The sequence below is a fragment of the Amblyraja radiata genome, chromosome 1 (genome assembly GCF_010909765.2).
Source record: "Amblyraja radiata isolate CabotCenter1 chromosome 1, sAmbRad1.1.pri, whole genome shotgun sequence".
NCBI lineage: Eukaryota > Metazoa > Chordata > Chondrichthyes > Rajiformes > Rajidae > Amblyraja > Amblyraja radiata.
The window spans coordinates 48,419,038-48,438,404 of record NC_045956.1 but is presented as its reverse complement, the minus strand read 5'-3'; the positions used below and the strand labels follow the sequence as shown (position 1 = coordinate 48,438,404).

General features: G+C 40.9%; 1 protein-coding gene across 1 annotated transcript in view; it reads right to left on the bottom strand.

Annotated features, from left to right (window-relative positions):
• polr2b (RNA polymerase II subunit B) overlaps window positions 1–19,367 on the bottom strand; it is a 60,481-nt gene that overhangs the window by 25,046 nt on the left and 16,068 nt on the right. Inside the window, exons 3-11 of the mRNA XM_033021374.1 lie at window positions 15,018–15,168; window positions 14,821–14,933; window positions 14,149–14,368; window positions 12,757–12,915; window positions 12,418–12,582; window positions 7,712–7,908; window positions 6,372–6,491; window positions 5,108–5,294; window positions 4,230–4,373 (exon numbers count right to left, since the gene is read on the bottom strand). Of these exons, the coding sequence (XP_032877265.1) occupies window positions 4,230–4,373; window positions 5,108–5,294; window positions 6,372–6,491; window positions 7,712–7,908; window positions 12,418–12,582; window positions 12,757–12,915; window positions 14,149–14,368; window positions 14,821–14,933; window positions 15,018–15,168 (1,456 nt within the window). The remainder of the gene's footprint in view (window positions 1–4,229; window positions 4,374–5,107; window positions 5,295–6,371; window positions 6,492–7,711; window positions 7,909–12,417; window positions 12,583–12,756; window positions 12,916–14,148; window positions 14,369–14,820; window positions 14,934–15,017; window positions 15,169–19,367) is intronic.

Here is a 19,367-nt window from a genome sequence, read left to right as displayed (position 1 = left end):
CAAAACATTCCTTGTTTCATCAGCTTTATGTTAAGAAATCTCTTAATCCATCTCAGCACTCAGTGGCAATCATAAACAACCTTAATGCAATCAATGTTTAAGAAGGAACTGCAGATGCTGGAAAATCGAAGGTAAAAAATGCTGGAGAAACTCAGTGGGTGAGGCAGCATCTATGGAGCGAAGGAAATAGGCAACGTTTCGAGTCAAGACCCTTCTTCAGACCTTTACATTTATAATCTTGTTTTGTGCGACTTCCTTTCAAATCTAATATCAAATAAAATCATATTAGTCATTATTTGCAATATCCTGCTCTCCACTAATTATTATGTATAGAGTGGCCTGGTCTCATTCCAAAATATTATGCTCCAGAATGTTACACCAATTCTGGAAATATATGGGCTTCATTACGTTTCAGATGTCCTTCAAACACCATGAAAATTAAAACCTCCCGTTATTGTTTTTGCTATGCTCTTCTTGCTACACTGCATCACCACTAATTACAGTGCCCTCCATAATGTTTGGGACAGACCCATCATTTATTTATTTGCCTCTGTACTCTACAATTTAAGATTTGTAATAGAAAAAGTATCATGTGGTTAAAGTGCACAATGTCAGATTTTAATTAAGGCAATTTTTTATGCATTTTAGTTTCACCATATAGAAATTACAGCAGTGTTTATACAAAGTCCCTCCATTTCAGGGCACCATAATGTTTGGGACACAGCAATGTCATGTAAATGAAAGTAGTCATGTTTAGTATTTTGTTGCATATCCTTTGCATGCAATGACTGCTTAAAGACTGCGATTCATGGACATCACCAGTTGCTGGGTGTCTTTTCTGGTGATGCTCTGCCAGGCCTGTATTGCAGCCATCTTTAGCTTATGCTTGTTTTGGGGGCTAGTCCCCTTCAGTTTTCTCCTCAGCATATAAAAGGCATGCTCAATTGGGTTCAGATTGGGTGATTGACATAGCCACTCAAGAATTGACAATGTTTTAGCTTTGAAAGACTCCTTTGTTGCTTTGGGATCATTGCCTTGCTGTAGAATGAACCGCCGGCCAATGAGTTTTGAGGCATTTGTTTGAACTTGAGCAGAGAGGATGTGTCTATACACTTTAGAATTCATTATGTTAATACCATCAGCAGATGTATATATCAATGAAGATAAGTGAGGCTGTACCTTCAGCAGCCATACATGCCCAGGCCATAACACCCCCACCACTGTGTTTCACAGATGAGTTGGTATTCTTTGGACCTTGGGCAGTTCCTTCTCGCCTCCATACTTTGCTTTTTCCATCACTCTGATATAATCTTCGTCCCATCTGTCCACAAGACCTTTTTCCAGAACTGTGGTTGCTCTTTTAAGTACTTGGCAAACTGTAAACTGGCCATCCTATTTTGCGGCTAACCAGCGGTTTGCAACTTGCAGTGTATCCTCTGTATTTCTGTTCATGAAGTCTTCTGCAGACAATGGCCATTGACACATCCACACCTGACTCCTTTTCCTTTATTCTAAAGAGAATTCTTCTGTCATCAGCTGTGGAGGTCTTCCTTGGCCTGCCAGTCCCTTTGCGATTAGTAAGCTCCTCAGTGCTCTTTTTCTTATTAATGATGTTCCAAACTGTTGATTTTGGTAAGCCTAAAGTCTGGCTGATGTCTCTTACAGTTTTTTTTCTTATTTCTCAGTCTCATAATGGCTTATTTGACTTTCATTGGCATAACTTTGGTCCTCATGTTGATAAACAGCAATAAAAGTTTCCAAAGGTGATGGAAAGACTGGAGGAAAGACTAGGTGCTGAGAGCTCTCTTATACCTGCATTAAGGAGGCATTTGACACACCTGAGCAATTACAAACACCTGTGAAGCCATGAGTCCCAAACATTATGGTGCCCTGCAATGGGGACGATGTATAAACACAGCTGTAATTTCTACATGGTGAAACCAAAATGTATAAAAATACCCTTTAATAAAATCTGACAATGTGCACTTTAACCACATGTGATTTTTTTCTATTACAAATCTCAAATTGTGGAGTACAGTGGCAAATAAATAAATGATGGGTCTTTGTCCCAAACATAATGGAGGTCACTGTATCCCACGGACACTGTTTTTCAGGTGACACCCACACAGGTCCTGAAAGCTCTGAGGCAGGTGAACCCCCACAAGGCTGTGGGACCAGATGGCGTCCCTCCTAAAGTTCTGAAGGCCTGTGCAGAACAACTCACTGGAGTGTATGTAGACATCTTCAATCTGTCTTTACACCAAGCAGTGGTCCCCTGTATTTTTAAATTTTCCACCATTGTACCAGTTCCAAAAAAAACAAACCCATCCACCCTGAATGACTTCAGGCCAGTGGCACTCACGCCAGTTGCCATGAAGTGTCTAGAAATACTGGTTCTCACACACATCAATCACATGGTCCCGGGCACGATCGACCCCCTCCAGTTCGCCTACCGCCCCAACCGCTCAGTGGACGATGCAGTGGCCATTGCTCTACACCACATCCTGCAACACCTGGACAGCAGAGGAACATACGTCAGAACGCTGTTCCTGGATTATAGTTCGGCTTTTAACACCATTCGCCCGGGCAGGCTGACTGAGAAGCTGACAGACCTCGGCGTCCCGACTCCCACCTGCAACTGGATCTTGGATTTCCTGACTGAAAGACCACAGGTGGTGAGGATGGGAAGGAGGGTGTCTGCAGAGCTCACCGTCAGCACAGGGTCACCACAAGGCTGCTGTCTCAGCCCCAAACGTTTCACCCTGTACACACACGACTGTGTCTCCACCCAGGAAAATACCATCATTATTAAGTATGCGGATGATACCACCATCCTGGGCCTCATCAAGGGGGGGGACGAGTCGGGCTACAGGAGTCTGGTGAACGACATTCTTGCCTATGGTGAGGTGAACGACCTAAGCCTCAACACAGACAAGACAAGACAAGAGAAATAATAATGGACCAGAAAAAATCCACCCCCCCTGCAGCCCCTCATCATCAAGGGGACTGTGGTGGAGAGGGCTGACAGCTACAGATACCTGGGATTACAAGTAACATCAGATCTGAACTGGACTTTGAACACTGCAGCCACAGTGAAAAAAGCCCAGCAGAGACTACTTCATCAGGCTGCTCAGAAAAGCTGGTCTACACTGTCGCCCTCTCACCCAGGTCTACAAAGGACTGATAGAGAGCATCCTCACCACAGGCATCACGGTGTGGTATGGAAACACCACACAGACAGAGAGGAAGGCTCTGCAAAGAGTCATAAAGACTGCAGAGAGGATTATCAGAACAGAACTCCCCTCCATGGACACAATCTACACACAGCGCTGTCAAAAAAGAGCAGAGAGAATCATCAGAGACACACTACATCCAGCTCACTCCCTGCTCAAACACAAAAACTGCACATACAACCTCAGGCACAGACGAGCGGACAGCATCGCCACAAAAAGAACATGCTTTTTTAAGAGCTTCTTCCCTGCCACAGTGAGACTCTTGGCCAAAACAAAATGAACTGATGTCCTGACCTACCTCATAGTATATCATATTATATTGTCTCCTGGGCCTGTGCAATTTACAATGCAATCAACACTTTTATATAGGGTTTGTGCAAATTACAATGCTCTCACTTTCCCCTTTATATAGGGTTTTAGGCACTTTCTCTTTTTTTATTTCTAGAGAAGCATGTTTTTATAGATTATGTGTCTTTCTGTGTCTTTTTAATTTGACTTGACTCTCTGAACAACCGCACAAGAGTTCCTATGTGTGTAAGCACAAATAGCAAATAAAGTTTTTGACCTTTGACCTTTGTAGTCAATACTCCTACCAGTTCTGCATTGTGCTTTCTTTAGTTCCATATAGGGCTTCTACTGGCGGAGCATTTCACTGAAATTAGTTTTATCATTGTTTCTGTGTAATATGCAAATAGTACTTCTTCTCTTTTGGTTAAAAGTGCAATTGTCTGGCAAATTTAGGTCACTGTTCCCCCAACTTGGTCTCTGTAGTGAGCATTGTATCAGTCATATAATACCCATTACAGTTAAATTAATAATTCATTTGATATGTCATTCACATTTGTGCGCGTCCTCTTTAAGAGATGTCCTTACTGTGCTCATATGCCCTCTTGTACCTCTCAGACACGTTTTCACTCAACACAAAGACAATGGATATACAACAATCAGGGGGGGGGGAAATGTTTTTTGGGTAATGACAGGAAAACTCAAGCTTACCTCTGGTGTTTCAGCAGGGCAGATCATACCCCACAGAGTATTATGGAGCTGTCTAGGTTTTGCTAATTTTCCATCTCTTCCGATTGGAGAGTTAAGACGACGAAGATGAGACAAGGTTGAAGCGAAGGTCAAACGGTTCAACACCTATCAATCAAATATTCAAATAATTAAATTGAGATTGTATTCTAGCAATCTGCATAACTTGTGAAGTTTTGAGACTTGTACATTTACTATATCTTCAGAAAGTGTTCTGGTTGTGAGAGGAAGATCATTACTGGTTGTCGGTATATCCAAAAACAAAGCCAAAATCCAGGGAAGCCCTATTAATGATAAAATCAATTGTGATTGCTGCCATCCATGGCTGACATTGAAAACTGCCATCTTCAATTGTGGGTACAAGGTAATTCTGTTTTCATATATCTGGAAAATATACAAATGTGACTAATCTGAGGGGCATGGTTCATTGAGAGATTAGGAAAATCCTCCCATAATCTAGCCAATAAACTTTGGTACGACTAACATCACCATTATCACATAAAGCAGTAATTTCCGGAACTCTGCATTAATTATCAAATTTAACTATCTACCAATTATTTTGGTGCTTTCTTTCATCAGTTGTAGACGCCTACTTTAGTTGCATATTATTCTCAATGACCAAGGAGGAGATAAAGCTTTGGAATCAGTTCCAAGAGATCTGTAAAAGAGGAAGTGGGCTGATATATACAAACTCAGATACTGAAACTCAACATTCTTAAGAAGTACTACAATCTTTCGCAAGTCACATAGGAAGCAGAGATTAGCTTCTCCTGAAACACTCTCTGAAGAATAATTATACCCGCCATACAAAAAAATGTTTGTTTCACTGAAAAGGATTTTACCTGCGAGACACCAGCTCTGGCTTGATGAGCCTTCTTTTGATCTCCCCAATTTCCTGTCGCAAGTGAATATTTCAGTCCATCAGAAATAATCCGTGTTTTGATTGCTAATTCCAGGTTGAAATCTTTCCCTCTGTCGATGAACTTCTGGGAGTATATCCGAACTTCTTTCAGTAGGTTCTTAAACATTCTGAAGAAGACAATACATTTATAACAAAAGATTACCTCACAGCTACACACAAAAAATAATAATTTAATCCCCCCAAACAGGCGAGTTTGTTTTGGGCGATAGTCAAAAGGCTAGAAATTTAAAACAAGAACTCGACCCTTCTTGTGTGTGCACATCCACTTCCAATTCTTATGTCAGTGGAACCAGGGATGAGGAATCCGTGATCAATTTGCTTGCAGTAGATCTATTTGTCATTCAAGTATTTACATGACCTTAATTATAACTTTTGTACCACAGAAAACCTGATAGTTCATTTTTCACAAATATTGGTTGGTGTAAAGATAGGAGATGGATGATTTGACAATATAGTCCATAAGCCAGGAGGACATAAGAGCAGGCCAATTGCTACCTCGAGCCTGTTCCTTCATTCAATATCGTGGTTGAATCAATCTGCCCTCAGCACACTCACCCATTCTCTCCTCACACCTCTTAACTTTCTGGTAGTTTAAAATGTCAGCTGCCACCTTGAATATAGTCATATTTATTAGAACTGCATGTCCAGCTCTCTCGTGTACAGAATTCTAAAGATTTATACATCTCTCACAAAAACTCCTCTTAAACGAGTGACCCATTATTCTTAAATGTTGTTGTCTTCTTCCAGATACCATTTCAGAGCCACATCCTGTCAGTATTCATCCCAATAAATCCCACTTAAAATTTTACATTTCAATAAGATCTTTCAATCTTCTATATTCCCATGAGTGCACGCATAACCAGCTCAACTTTTCTGTTAATGTCAAGCTCTTCATCCCATGAATTAACCTAATGAACAATTTCACCCAACAAGCAGTCAACCTGCAGTAAAACTAGTCTCTGAATTGATATATTGCTTGTAGCTTTTAAACAAACATGGAAATAACAAGGACACGTCTGCAGATGCTTTCGGCATGTTTGAAGAATGTTTGAATTTGGCTCTCCTTCACTCTGTTGCCAAACAAAAAATATGGGGACAAAGATAAAAATATAGGACACCGTTTCTGGCTTAATTGTGGGAAACAAAATTAATAGGGCTACACATTACTGCAAATCTTTCCTTACCCTCTGAAGAGGAAAGCAAGCAGTGGTCCTGCCAGATCCAGTCTTTTGTTGCCATAGTGATCTCTGTCATCCAATTCTCTTCGACCTAAAGCAGCTAACAGCAATCGATGCACTATGTAACTGAATCAAAGAAAACTTGTATTAGTTTTGAAACACTGGGCCTCCAAGTTACTAATTACCAAACATTATTAGGACACTTAAAATGCAATGTAAATGGCACATCCCATTTTGCAAAAAGTTAAATTTATATAAAATGTGCAAAAAGAAAAGAGGCAACCTATTTGCCAGAATTCCTGCATTTACATGAATTGTTTTCTTGAATAAATAATTGCATTGCTGAAAAGAGTACCAAACTAAGCTATTCAACGTAAAAGCACATCTGGCTAGCATCTGTGGTCAGAGGGAAACAGAATTAATGCTTCAGACAATCCTTTTATCAGAACCAGAAAAGTGAACTGTGGTTTTTTTTCTTTAACAGTTCTGATGACGGGGCACCAACCTGAACATTAATGCTGTTTTTCTCTTAGAGACTGCCCAATCTCCCAAATAACCATAGCTCTGCTTTTATTTCAGATTGCTAGAATCTGCATATATTTTTCAATTAAAAGTACAACTGCATGTCTTGAGCATCTTTTATAACTTCAGCCCGGGCATTCAATGACCCTCACTATCAATATCGTCACTGACCAGAAACACAAGTAGACCAGTCACATAAATACCCTAACCGGAAGAGGTCAGAGACAAAGCATCCTGCAGTGATCGATTCGACTCTTGACACCCGAAGACCTCTCCATCACACAACTCACAGAACCAGGATGCAATACTTGCCTGGATGAGCGCAACACCAAACTTTCGATGCTAGTACAAAGGATCCTGCCTGACAAACATAACTTCAAAAATCATTCCATCCTCCATACTAGCTGCACCTTATACCATTTACAAAACATACTTCATTGGCACAGGGTTTAAATCCTGGAGCTCTTTCCCTAATAGCACTGTTCGATCCTCACCATACGGGTTGTAGTGATTCAAGGTGGTGGCTCACCAATTACATGAGCAATTAGGGATGGATAATACAGCCTTGCTCATATTGCCCTGATCCCAAAAATGAATATTAAAAAAACGTATCTGAAGTATACTAGAAATGTACCTTCTCTATTGATATATCAGATATCGGTTGCAACACACCCACAACCTGCAGATCCATGTAAACCATTAACGCTGAGCAATACAACTGAATAATACTTATGAACCACTCACTTATCTAGTAATCATTTTAGCAAAAGACTAAAACATTTTTTTTAAACTCGCACTAATTCTCATGTGGTTAAGAAACATACCCCAAGAAATAAGCTTTTTTGGTCTCACAAAAATCACTGACTCCAACGTGTGGAAGCACTTCTTTCTGCAGAATTTCTTTTGCATATTTAATTCTCTTCTCTTTTGTTACACCAGGTTTTGCACCTCTTGAACCGATGAAATTTAAAGCAACATTTTGTTCCTGGATAACAAATGCTTCATCCAGAGAAGGTTTCACCTGGAATAAAAACTCTAGAATTATAATTGTCTGCAGGGAAAAAGAACACAAACTATATATGCCTGGTTAATATATTTACTTAAATAAATAGAGCTAGACCCGCGTTAAAACCAGTTTATTATCTTTCACTCTTGACCATTCATTGACGAAAGGAGTATTTCTCCTCTGTTTTTCCCATGAAGGTAAGGGAACTTGGGACAATTAATGGAGATGTCTGGACAGTCCATATTGCAGTTGAGATGACAATAGACAATAGGTGCAGGAGTAGGCCACGGCCCTTCAAGCCAGCACCGCCATTCAATGTGATCATGGCTGATCATCCACAACCAGTTCCTGCCTTCTCCCCATATCACCTGACTTTGCTATCTTCAAAAGCCCTATCTAGCTCCCTCTTGAAAGTTTCCAGAGAACCGGCCTCCGCCGCCCTCTGAGGCAGAGAATTCCACAGACTCACAACTCTTTGTGCAAAAAAGTGTTTCCTCATCTCCGTTCTAAACTGCTTACCCCTTATTCTTAAACTGTGGCCCCTGGTTCTGGACTCCCCCAACATCGGGAACATGTTTCCTGCCCCTAGCGTGTCCAAACCCTTAATAATCTTATATGTTTCTATAAGATCCCCTCTCATCCTTCTAAATTCCAGAGTATACAAGCCCAGCCACTCCATTCTCTCAGCATATGACAGTCCCGCCATCAAGGGATTAACATTGTGAACCTATTCTGCACTCCCTCAATAGCAAGAATGTCCTTCCTCAAATTTGGAGACCAAAACTGCACACAATACTCCAGGTGTGGTCTCATTAGAGCCCCGTACAACTGCAAAAGGACCTCTTTGTTCCTATACTCAACTCCTCTTGTTATGAAGGCCAACATTCCATTCGCTTTCTTCACTGCCTTCTGTACCTGCATGCTTACTTTAATTGACTGATGAACAAGTACCCCCAGATCCCGTTGTACTTCCCCTTTTCCCAACATGACACCATTTAGATAGTAATCTTCCTTCCTATTTTTGCTACCAAAGTGGATAACCTCACATTTATCCACATTAAACTGCCTGCCATGCATCTGCCCACTCACGCAACCTGCCCAAGTCACCTTGCATTCTCAAAGCATCCTCCTCACAGTTCACACTGCCACCCAGCTTTGTTTCATCTGCAAATTTGCTAATGTTACTTGAAATCCCTTCATCTAAATCATTAATATATATTGTAAATTGCTGCGGTCGCAGCACCGAGCCTTACGGTACCCTACTAGTCACTGCCTGCCATTCTGAAAGGGACCCGTTAATCCCTACTCTTTTCCTGTCTGCCAACCAATTTTCTATCCATGTCAGCACTCTACCCCCAATACCATGTGCCCTAATTTTGCCCACTAATCTCCTATGTGGGACCTTATTAAATGCTTTCTGAGAGTCCAGGTACGCTACATCCACTGGCTCTCTCTTGTCCATTTTCCTAGTTACATCCTCAAAAAAGTCCAGAAGATTAGTCAAGCAGGATTTCCCCTTTGTAAATCCATGCTGACTCAGACCAATCCTGTTACTGCTATCCAAATGTGCTGCTATTTCATCTTTTATGATTGACTCCAGCATCTTCCCCACCACCGATGTCAGGCTAACTGGTCTATAATTCCCTGTTTTCTCACTCCCGCCTTTCTTAAAAAGTGGGATAACATTAGATGGTACTGAAAACCCTGGGGCATATGAAGATTGATAAATCTCCTGGACCGGATAGAGGTATATGAATCATCATAAGGTGCCAAGTGCCAAATGACTTGAGGGTTGCTAATGATGCATTTATTAAAGGGCTGCAAGGAAAAGCCTGGGAACTATAAACCAGTAAGCCTAACATCTGTGGTAGGTAAGCTATTGAAGAAGACATCCAGTATAGTTTGCTACATGAGAGATGGTGTTTTACGAATTTGCATGAGTTTCTTGATGTAGTAGCCAAAAAGGTTAATGTGGGCAAAGCGGTGGATGTCATCTATATGGACTTTAGCAAGGCTGCTCTGGAAGGTTAAATTACCCAGGATCCAGGGAGAGCTAGCTAACGGGATACTGAACTGGCTTCATGGAAGACGCAGGTTGTGGTCGTGGAAGGGAAAGGTTGGGCAGGTTAGGACTATTTCTTGCAGCACAGGAGGCTGATGGGTGACCTTACAGGTGTAAAAAAAAGGAGAATCAATAGGGCCTTTTACCCATGGTGGGGAAATCAAAAACCAGAGGACAGAAGGCAAGATTTAATAGGATCCTGCGGGTGCAATTTTCTCACTGAGGATAGTGGGTATATGGAAAGAGCTGCCAGAGGAGGTGGTTGGGGCGGTACTATAATAGCATTTAAAAGACATTTGAACAGGCACATGATAGGAAGTCAAGAGGGATATAGGACAAATGCAGATAAATGGGACTAACGTAGATGGGGCATCTTGTCAAACATAGACGAGTTGAGCCAACGGGCCTTTTTCCATGCTGCATGACTCTAAACTTTATTTATCATGAAAAAATGTGGTCTGAAGAGACAGCTGACCATTGGTTGATGCAGAATTGGATTGAGACTATTACATAGTTATTTTCTTCTTCTTTTTTTAATTAAAGGGAAAAGGGAAATTTTCTTCAAAATATAGGTCTAATACATTGAAAACAAACCCTAACAGCTGTGGACAAGTAAAATGGAACAAGAACTTAAATTAAATCTTTCACTATTCAAAAATATTAGAATACATTTGTACAGTTCTTCTAAAATCAAAGGTGTCGGAGTCGCTCTATAGAAGTGTTACGAGGAGAAAACAAACAAGCTGGGTAGAGTAAGATATTAATGGGGTGACTAAAGCTTGGTCAGAATTAGATTTCTAAGGAAAATGTTAAAACTCTTGTGCAAGATCGACAGATTCAGTGATGAAATTACAGAGAGTTGGTCCATAATGACTGAGCACATGGAAGCACAAATCTGTGAGATGGAACATCAAAAGTACTTGGGGGAGCTATATAGCTGCAGTAAGTTTCACATTAAGGGCGAATCCACAATTAAATTTAAATACAAAGAAATTTAAATCGATGATGCTGGAGATCAGCAGCCAGGTTATGCAGCAGTTGTACAAAGGTTTACACCTCTTTGATTTGAGGAAATAAAAATAGGACTATTCCAAGATGGAGGATATATGACATACAAGAGAATCTAAGGTGGACATATTTCAGTGAATGCTAAAGTACTGCAACAGAATAAAGATCAAAACATTGTGCATTTGCAAATTTGAACAGGTATTTAATTTCACGGCAAGTAAACGGGAGAGCATCAGACTAAAATTTCAGAAAAGTGAGTGCTTTAGTAAGACATTGATAATAACCTTTTCAGTAATATAGTCCACAAAATGAAATTAAACATACAAAGGTAAGATCAAGGGAGTGCCTGATGCCTTTGAATACGAGCAAGATAGTTTACTTAATGGGAAAAAAATAGGAAGGACAGGAAAATATTGAAATCAGAGGCAAACAAAATGTTTATTCAAACACTCAGTGCAGAGGCTGATAAGAGTATCTAATGGTGGGACAAGAAAGAATGATGAAATAAGTAAGACTTCGCAGCTCCATTGAGTGGAGTTTGCACATTTTCTCCACGTGCAAGGATGTGCTGGCAGGTTAACTTACTTCTAGTTAGGTAGGTGGCAAAATAATCCAACAGGAACTGATGGGCATGCAAGAGAAAACATATTACAGAACTGCAGCAAAATGAGGGTAATGGGACTGATGTGATTGGGAACCAGCATGAACCCAATAGGCCAAATACCTTCCTTCCACATTAGGTAGTTCTGCTATAACACAAGGTTGCGCTCCAAAGAAACCTCGTGTGATAGAAAAGTGTATGACAATTAAGTCGGGGCGGAGTTAAGGGCCTGTCCCACTATGGGGACCTAATTTGCGAGTTTAGGAGAGTGTGCGCTCGACTCAAACTTGTAGCATGGTAGCAGATAGTGGTTTCTGATTGCTGCAGGGAGGCAGTATTGTCAATTTCCAAAGTAATTTTTTAGTGGCTCTCTCATTGTTGAAATTGCAAAATAACCAATTTGGTCTGACTAATGCAAATAGTGTCCCCTACTTCATCACTTGTGTTATATTCAAAATGTTATGGAGACACACTTTATAGCAGAACCACTTGCAGTAATAAATAAGGCGACCTACTTGGATGCAATAGTGGCAGAAGAGTATTTATTCTTACAGAGGGAGTTAATTCTTTCAATAACAGATTTATCATGATTCCTCAATGTGGAACCCAGCATAAATATTGGAAAAATATTAAAATTAGTAATAGAAGAAAACATGGCATCACAGCCTACATACAAATTATTATCCACAAGTTCAGATTTTAATGGATAACTACAACACACTGACAGAAAATTAGTTTAACATTTTAAAACTGGAAACTAATGAAAGGGGGGAAAAAAGCATCCTTAGCAGGGTATTAAAATGAATTACAAGAGAATCTAGTTTTAAAAATTGAATTCTACATTCAAACTCACCATTTCCATCATTTCTGGATCATCAAAGTCATAAATAATGTGTTCCAGAATGTCTCTATCAGACACAAATCCTAAAGCTCGAAACACAATAATTATGGGAATTTCTTGTCGGATGTATGGTAGAGTGGCAACTATTCTTTGGCCTATTGCACTTTTTCTTACACCCTGAAGAGAAAACAAGGTAAAATTAAGGGCAGAAGAAAGTAAACTTTATTGCAAACACATTCAAAATTAAATAAAAGCAGAGATGCTGGAATTCAGAAAGTCTCCCAGCATTCTCAAAATCAAGATAAGTGCTCAAAGAAAATTAAAGTTGCATATAGCGAATGCAGGTCCTACTTGTCCTCCTCTTGCTAGCATGCTGACCCAGATGGTACTCGTGGGACGAGATGAATTCTCTAGACAGGACCGACATTCCCCCGTGTATGCATATTTGGAGTCTTTCTTTGCAAACACATACACTGTATTTGTTGCCATCTTTTCTTGTGCAATCAAAACCTAGAAAAATTTCAAAAGAGAACATAGAACAGTATAGAACAGCAACATGCCCGTCGGTCCACTACTTCTGCCCAACCATCATGCAATTCTAAACTACCAACTACCTGCACTTGTTTGTGTCTGTCTAATTCTCGCCTGTGAGGCATCTGTCGAAATGCCACTTACACGTTGCTATGGTATCTCTTTCTACCACATCTCCTGGCAGCACGTTTCTGGTACCTACCATTGAGTTAAAAAAAAAAATGGCCTGCCCAACTCCTGACATTTTGAACTTATGCCTTCAGTATTTGATATTTTATCCTGGGAAGAAAATGTTTTCCACCCTATCTATACCTCACTTTATCTTATATACCTGTCAGGTTTCTCCCCCCGTCTCTAATGCTTCAGTGAAAACTGCAAGCTATTCCAACTTCTTATCGCTAAAGCACTAATGCAGACAACATCCTCTGTCTGCAGCATTTCAAAGCCTCCACATCCCCCCTATAGTGCCACAAGCAGAAATGCGCACAATACCCCAATTGTGGCCTAACCAATGTTTAGTACAGTTTGCAAACTTTTATAATCAATGTTCTGCTGTCCTCATTACCAATCAACAAAAAATGCTATGGTACCCTATGAGTCTGTTTATTGCAAGTTACTTTGAAGTGAACCTTATCTTAGTTTAGTTCAGTTTAGAGATACAGCATGGAAACAGGCCCTTCATCCAACTGAGTCCGCGCTGACCAGCGATCACCCTATCACTAGTTTGATCATAGGCACAAGTGACAATTTACAGAAGCCAATTAACCTACAAACTGGCACATATTTGGAATGTGGGACAAAATTGGAGCACCCGGAGAAAACCCGTGTGGTCACAGGGAGAAGGTACAAACTCCATACAGACAACACTCGGCGTCAGGACTGAACCTGGGTATCTGGCACTGTAAGGTAACTATCACTGCGCCTCTGTGCCGCCCTAACATTCTTTCCATAAATAACATTAATTAGACATCTGTGTGCTTCCTGGTCCTCAACTGGTTTTGCAAGGAATATATGATTATTCAATAATCAAAACATTGTTTCACGTTCTTTCCAAAGAGCCCTGCAATTAGTTTTCCAATGAGAACTCATGTAGATCATATTAACCTAACTAACAAAAGCTGAACCATTAAAAGTCTGAATACAATTTAATCAAAAGGCAATTTTGAGATGCTTTCTACTTTAAATATTTAGGCCACATGGCACATTGTGTACCTTTTCTGATCCATTGATGATGAAATAACCACCAGGGTCCAGTGGGCATTCATTGAGCTCACAGAGATCACGATCTGTTAAACCACTTAGAAGACAATAAGTGGACCGAAGCATTATAGGAATCTTCCCAATAAAGGTTTTCTGATGTTGTGTTTGCAGTTGCTCCTCTCCCTCCTTAATCACTGTTTTCGTAATATCTACATAGAGAGGAGCTGAATACCTGTAACACAATGAAATGCAACATTGCAAACGCCTACATTCAAATAGAAAGTGTTGGCTAGTTTAGTGTAGGGATACAGCATGGGAACAGGCAAACATGTCCACGCTGCTCAGCAATCACCCATGCATTTCATCTATCCTTCATACTAGACATTGGGGATCATGACAGAAGCCTCCTTGTGGCGATCCCTGGAAGTGACGACGCGATGCACTCTGTGACGCGTCGGGCGACAATTCTGTCAACATGTTGGATGTCGACAGAAGCCAAAAGCGAGCTACATCATCTGATACACAAGCGAACAAACTAGAGACATTTTACAGAAGCAAAATATTCCACAAACCTGCACATATTTGGAATGTGGCAGGAAAACGAATGCGGCGTTATAAGGCAGCAACACTACCGTTGCAAAATAAAGTTAACTTTGGCTCCACCATTCCTACAAGGAAACTTACGTAAGATTTCGTAGTCTTGCTTCATTTGGCATCATTGGAGATGGTGCCCCATCCCTTTCCCAATGAGTTGGTTTGGATAAATAAATTTGTTCAAACTTTAGTAAGAACCTAGGCTGGAACAGAATACAACCATGTAAAACCAACATACAATTCAAAAGGGAACAGAATGTTCTGGAGAGGTAGGTGAGGATTTTTACCGGTTCTTCCACTTCTCCGGTTGTATGTTGAGCTTCAGCTTGGAGATCTATTGGAGGAGCATCTTCCACAATTCTCTGCACTGACATTTGTATAAATTCATCAAACGAGTCCAATTGCTGCCGAACCAAACCTTTTTCATCAAAATAGGAGCTGAGAAACAAATATTCAAATTAATTGAAGGAAATATATCATGTTCAAAAGATTAAGAAGCATAGGGTGAACAGTGACTTGGTAGTTTGGATTCAGGATTAGATTATCCATAGAAGACAGAGGGTTAGAGAGAGATGGCAGTTATTCTGACTAGTGGTCTATGACCAGCAGTGTTCTGTGAGGATCGGTGTTGGGACTTCTGTTGCTTGTGATACAACATGATATATGATATACAAGTTCGAGATATGGGTTGAGAATGGCAGATGGAGTTTAATCCGAGCAAGTCTGAAGTGCTGCACTTTGGGAGATCAAATTCAAAGTATACAGTTAATGGCAGGACACTTAACAACAGTCCAAGTCCAAATTAGCAACACAAGCAGTTAGAGTGGCCAATTGTATATTTGTATACAGTGGTACATTGTATACTTGCCTTCATCAGTGGGGGAAGCGAGTATAAGAATAAGAAAGATAAGACACAAAATGCTGGAATAACTCAGCGGGTCAGGCAGCATCCCTGGAGAGCAATGATAGGCAACATTTCAGGTCGGAAATCTTTCTTCAGACCTTAAGACTCAGACCTTAAGAACCTCCAGACTCAGGAACAGCTTCATTCCCAGAGCTATAGCGGCTCTGAACCGGCCCTGCTGAGTGCCCCCCACCCCCCATGGATGGTCACGTCGCACAGACACATCTGCACTTTAGAAGAAGGGTTTCGGCCCGAAACTTCGCCTATTTCCATCGCTTCATAGATGCTGCTGCACCCGCTGAGTTTCCCCAGCAATTTTGTGTACCTGCACTTTAGTCTGTTTGAATTGTTTTGACTATTTTACTGTTGTAATGTTCTTTTTATGTTCTCGGGGTGTCTAAATCTAAATTTTATTAGTTATTTAAGTTATCGGATGGAAGCTGCATACCAAATCTCGTTGTGCTTATGTGCAATGACAATAAAATATATTATTATTATTATAATAAGAGTAACAGTCATATTATGGATTTAAGGGCTAGATGCATTTGGAGTATTGTGTGCAGTTCTGGTCACCCTATTACAGGAAGGATGTGAGGGATTTGGAAAGGGAACATAAGAGGTTCACTAGAATGCTGTATGCATTAGAAGGTATTAGCTAAAAAAGGAGAGGATGGACAAAAATGGATTGTTTTCTCTGAAGCGTTGGAGGTGTATTTATGAGGGGTATTGCTTGGGAAGCCAGTCAAAACCTTTTCCACAAGATGGACGTGTCAAATACTGGAGGGCACCGCTTTGTTTGAAGGAACTATACACGACAAGTTAGTGCCCCAATAGTGGTGTTTAAGAGGCTTTTAGATAGGGGTAGTAGCAATTAACTAGAAAGATTGCTGGATCTAGCAGTTCTCACATTGCTTTAACTGGCAGGCTTTCCAAGGACCAAGAAATTCATCCAGTTGAGGTTAAATTTAATTTGAAGATTAAATGCAAGACATAGTTTAATTTCAACATTTAAATAACAATCTGTCCTTTGTGAGGTTAGAAAGCCACACCCCATCTTTCCTCCTTTCAATTTGGAAGAATATGCAACTCCAAACAATTTTTTATTCATTCCCATTTTCTCTTGACTTCAAGATTTTTACTTCCAAGCTCACAAATCAATCTATGTGTGTAGCAATGTTACAACATTTTGAGATTTTAAAAATCAAGTCTGCAATTTATCCCATCAGATAAAGCATAAAAAGAAGTTTAATTTGACACCTAATTCACTTTCATATCTTCAGTATTAAAAAAGTTATGGCCATTTTCATACTCGGAAATTAGCATCTTGTTCCCTATTGTTTTTCCATTGACTTAACTCAAAAGCTGTGATCTATGACAGTCAAAAGCCCATAACTTTCTTAAAAATTAAGAGAACTGAATGAAATTTTCAGTTATTATAGATTGAAGCATTCTGAAACAAATATGAAACAATCTTACTTGGATGACCTGATATTAAAGCATATAATTAATTAGTTACCTAATTGTAGCTAATTACAAAATTCAATTTCTAGATCTAAACATCTATCAATTTCTTAAGAAAAGGTTAACATTTTAAAATAGCCTAAGTGTCCAAATAACATTCACACAAGAATTCACAATATAACATGATTTTTAAATCTCATTGTCATGAATTTATAGGCCAAATGGAAGGAATTTAGTGTTTAATTCCCATAAATTAATGGCCATTTTAATCATCTTGCGAGTAGGATTTTGTGGAACACGATCATTTGGAACGCTGCGGTTGCGATGAATTTAAACCCCATATCGGCAGGAAAAATACTACCGGGTCATATGGGTCCTAAGTCACCTTTTCGCAACGTAAAATTTTGATTAAAGGCATCCTAAGAAGCACGTTTATATATAAAATAAACGGCTTTCCTTTACCTGTCCCGTACGTGAAGTCCGTCCCCGTTATCGGTGTTGACGGCTTTAGAAGTTGATTTTTAAATTACTCATGCTATTAAAATATCCAGTGCAGTTTAAAAAAAAACGTAATAAAACCGATGTTGGAGTGATTATTCTTCAGCAGCTAAACAGCCTGACAAAAATCGATTTCAAAAGGCTGGGAAAAAAAGGCACTTTAATCCCGCCCCCCTCTCAAAGGCGCCAAAGTCGCACACACGGGCAGCGACAGAACTGCAGCGCCGCTGAAGGTAAGTTTTGTAACATGCCTAGTGTCATCAGGAGGAGGAGCCATCTTGGGGAACGGATGCTAGCCAGCAGCCGTCCGTTTTAATTCGCTTGTTTTAAAGTTTTTAGTGAGTCCTGTTTTTTGTCCGTAGGGGATATGGACTTTTTAATGTGGGGGGTAGGGGTTAATTTTACTTCTAGGTCCCTACCTGGTCGGTGAGGCAGCTTTTTCTCCGGGCTGCCCGTCGACCCGTCCTCGTGGCCTACCAGCGGGCTTGGAGCGCCGTTTCCTGGCGGGGACCGCCCAGCACCTCGGCCTCGGTGGCGGCACAGCGCTGGAGCGCTATCGCGGAGCGGGCGATGCCTTGCCTGGGTCACCGCGCTGGATCGACGCGCTGGAGCTCTGGTGAGCTGAGTTCAACACCTCCGGGCTGCGGGTCTGCGGAGCGGGCGGCGCCGACTCTAACATCGGGAGCCTGGGAGCTCCAAACCGGCGCGGCCTTGTCGGCTTCGGAAGCCACGGTCTCCAGCTAGATAGCGGCCGTTCCAGGTGGCCCAGCCGCTGAGAGGACTCTCCCGACGCCGGGGCAACAGCACCCGGTGAGAACGGCCAGGAACATCGGGCCTCCGTAGAGGCAATTGCGGTGGCCTCAATAGGCCTGACTTTGGGGTGAACTTGGGGTGGGGACTGGACATTGTGCCTTCCCCCACAGTGGTATCCATTGTGGGGGGGTGATTTTTTGTCTGTAAGGTAATCCTGTTAAGTCTTTGTCCAAGATGGCTGCCGTGAAGGGAGAGTGGACGCTGGCGCGCTTTAGCTGCCGCTGCTCTCTCTTCACATTGTGTTTTTGATTTTTGTTTTTGGACTGAATTCTGTTTTTAATTTGTGTTTCTGTGATGTCTTTAATATTTATTTTATTCTGATTATATGTTTATATTTCCTGTTAACCTATGTAAGGTGTCCTTGAGATGTCTGAAAGGCGCCCAATAAATAACCATATAACCATATAACAATTACAGCACGGAAACAGGCCATCTCGACCCTTCTAGTCCGTGCCGAACACGTATTCTCCCCTAGTCCCATACACCTGCGTTCAGACCATAACCCTCCATTCCTTTCCCGTCCATATAACTATCCAATTTATTTTTAAATGATAAAAACGAACCTGCCTCCACCACCTTCACTGGAAGCTCATTCCACACAGCTACCACTCTCTGAGTAAAGAAATTCAGATGTTACCCCTAAACTTCTGTCCCTTAATTCTCAAGTCATGTCCCCTTGTTTGAATCTTCCCTACTCTCAGTGGGATAAGCTTATCCACGTCAACTCTGTCTATCCCTCTCATCATTTTAAAGACCTCTATCAAGTCCCCCCTTAACCTTCTGCGCTCCAAAGAATAAAGCCCTAACTTGCTCAACCTTTCTCTGTAACTTAGTTGCTGAAACCCAGGCAACATTCTAGTAAATCTCCTCTGTACTCTCTCTATTTTGTTGACATCCTTCCTATAATTAGGCGACCAAAATTGTACACCATACTCCAAAATTGGCCTCACCAATGCCTTGT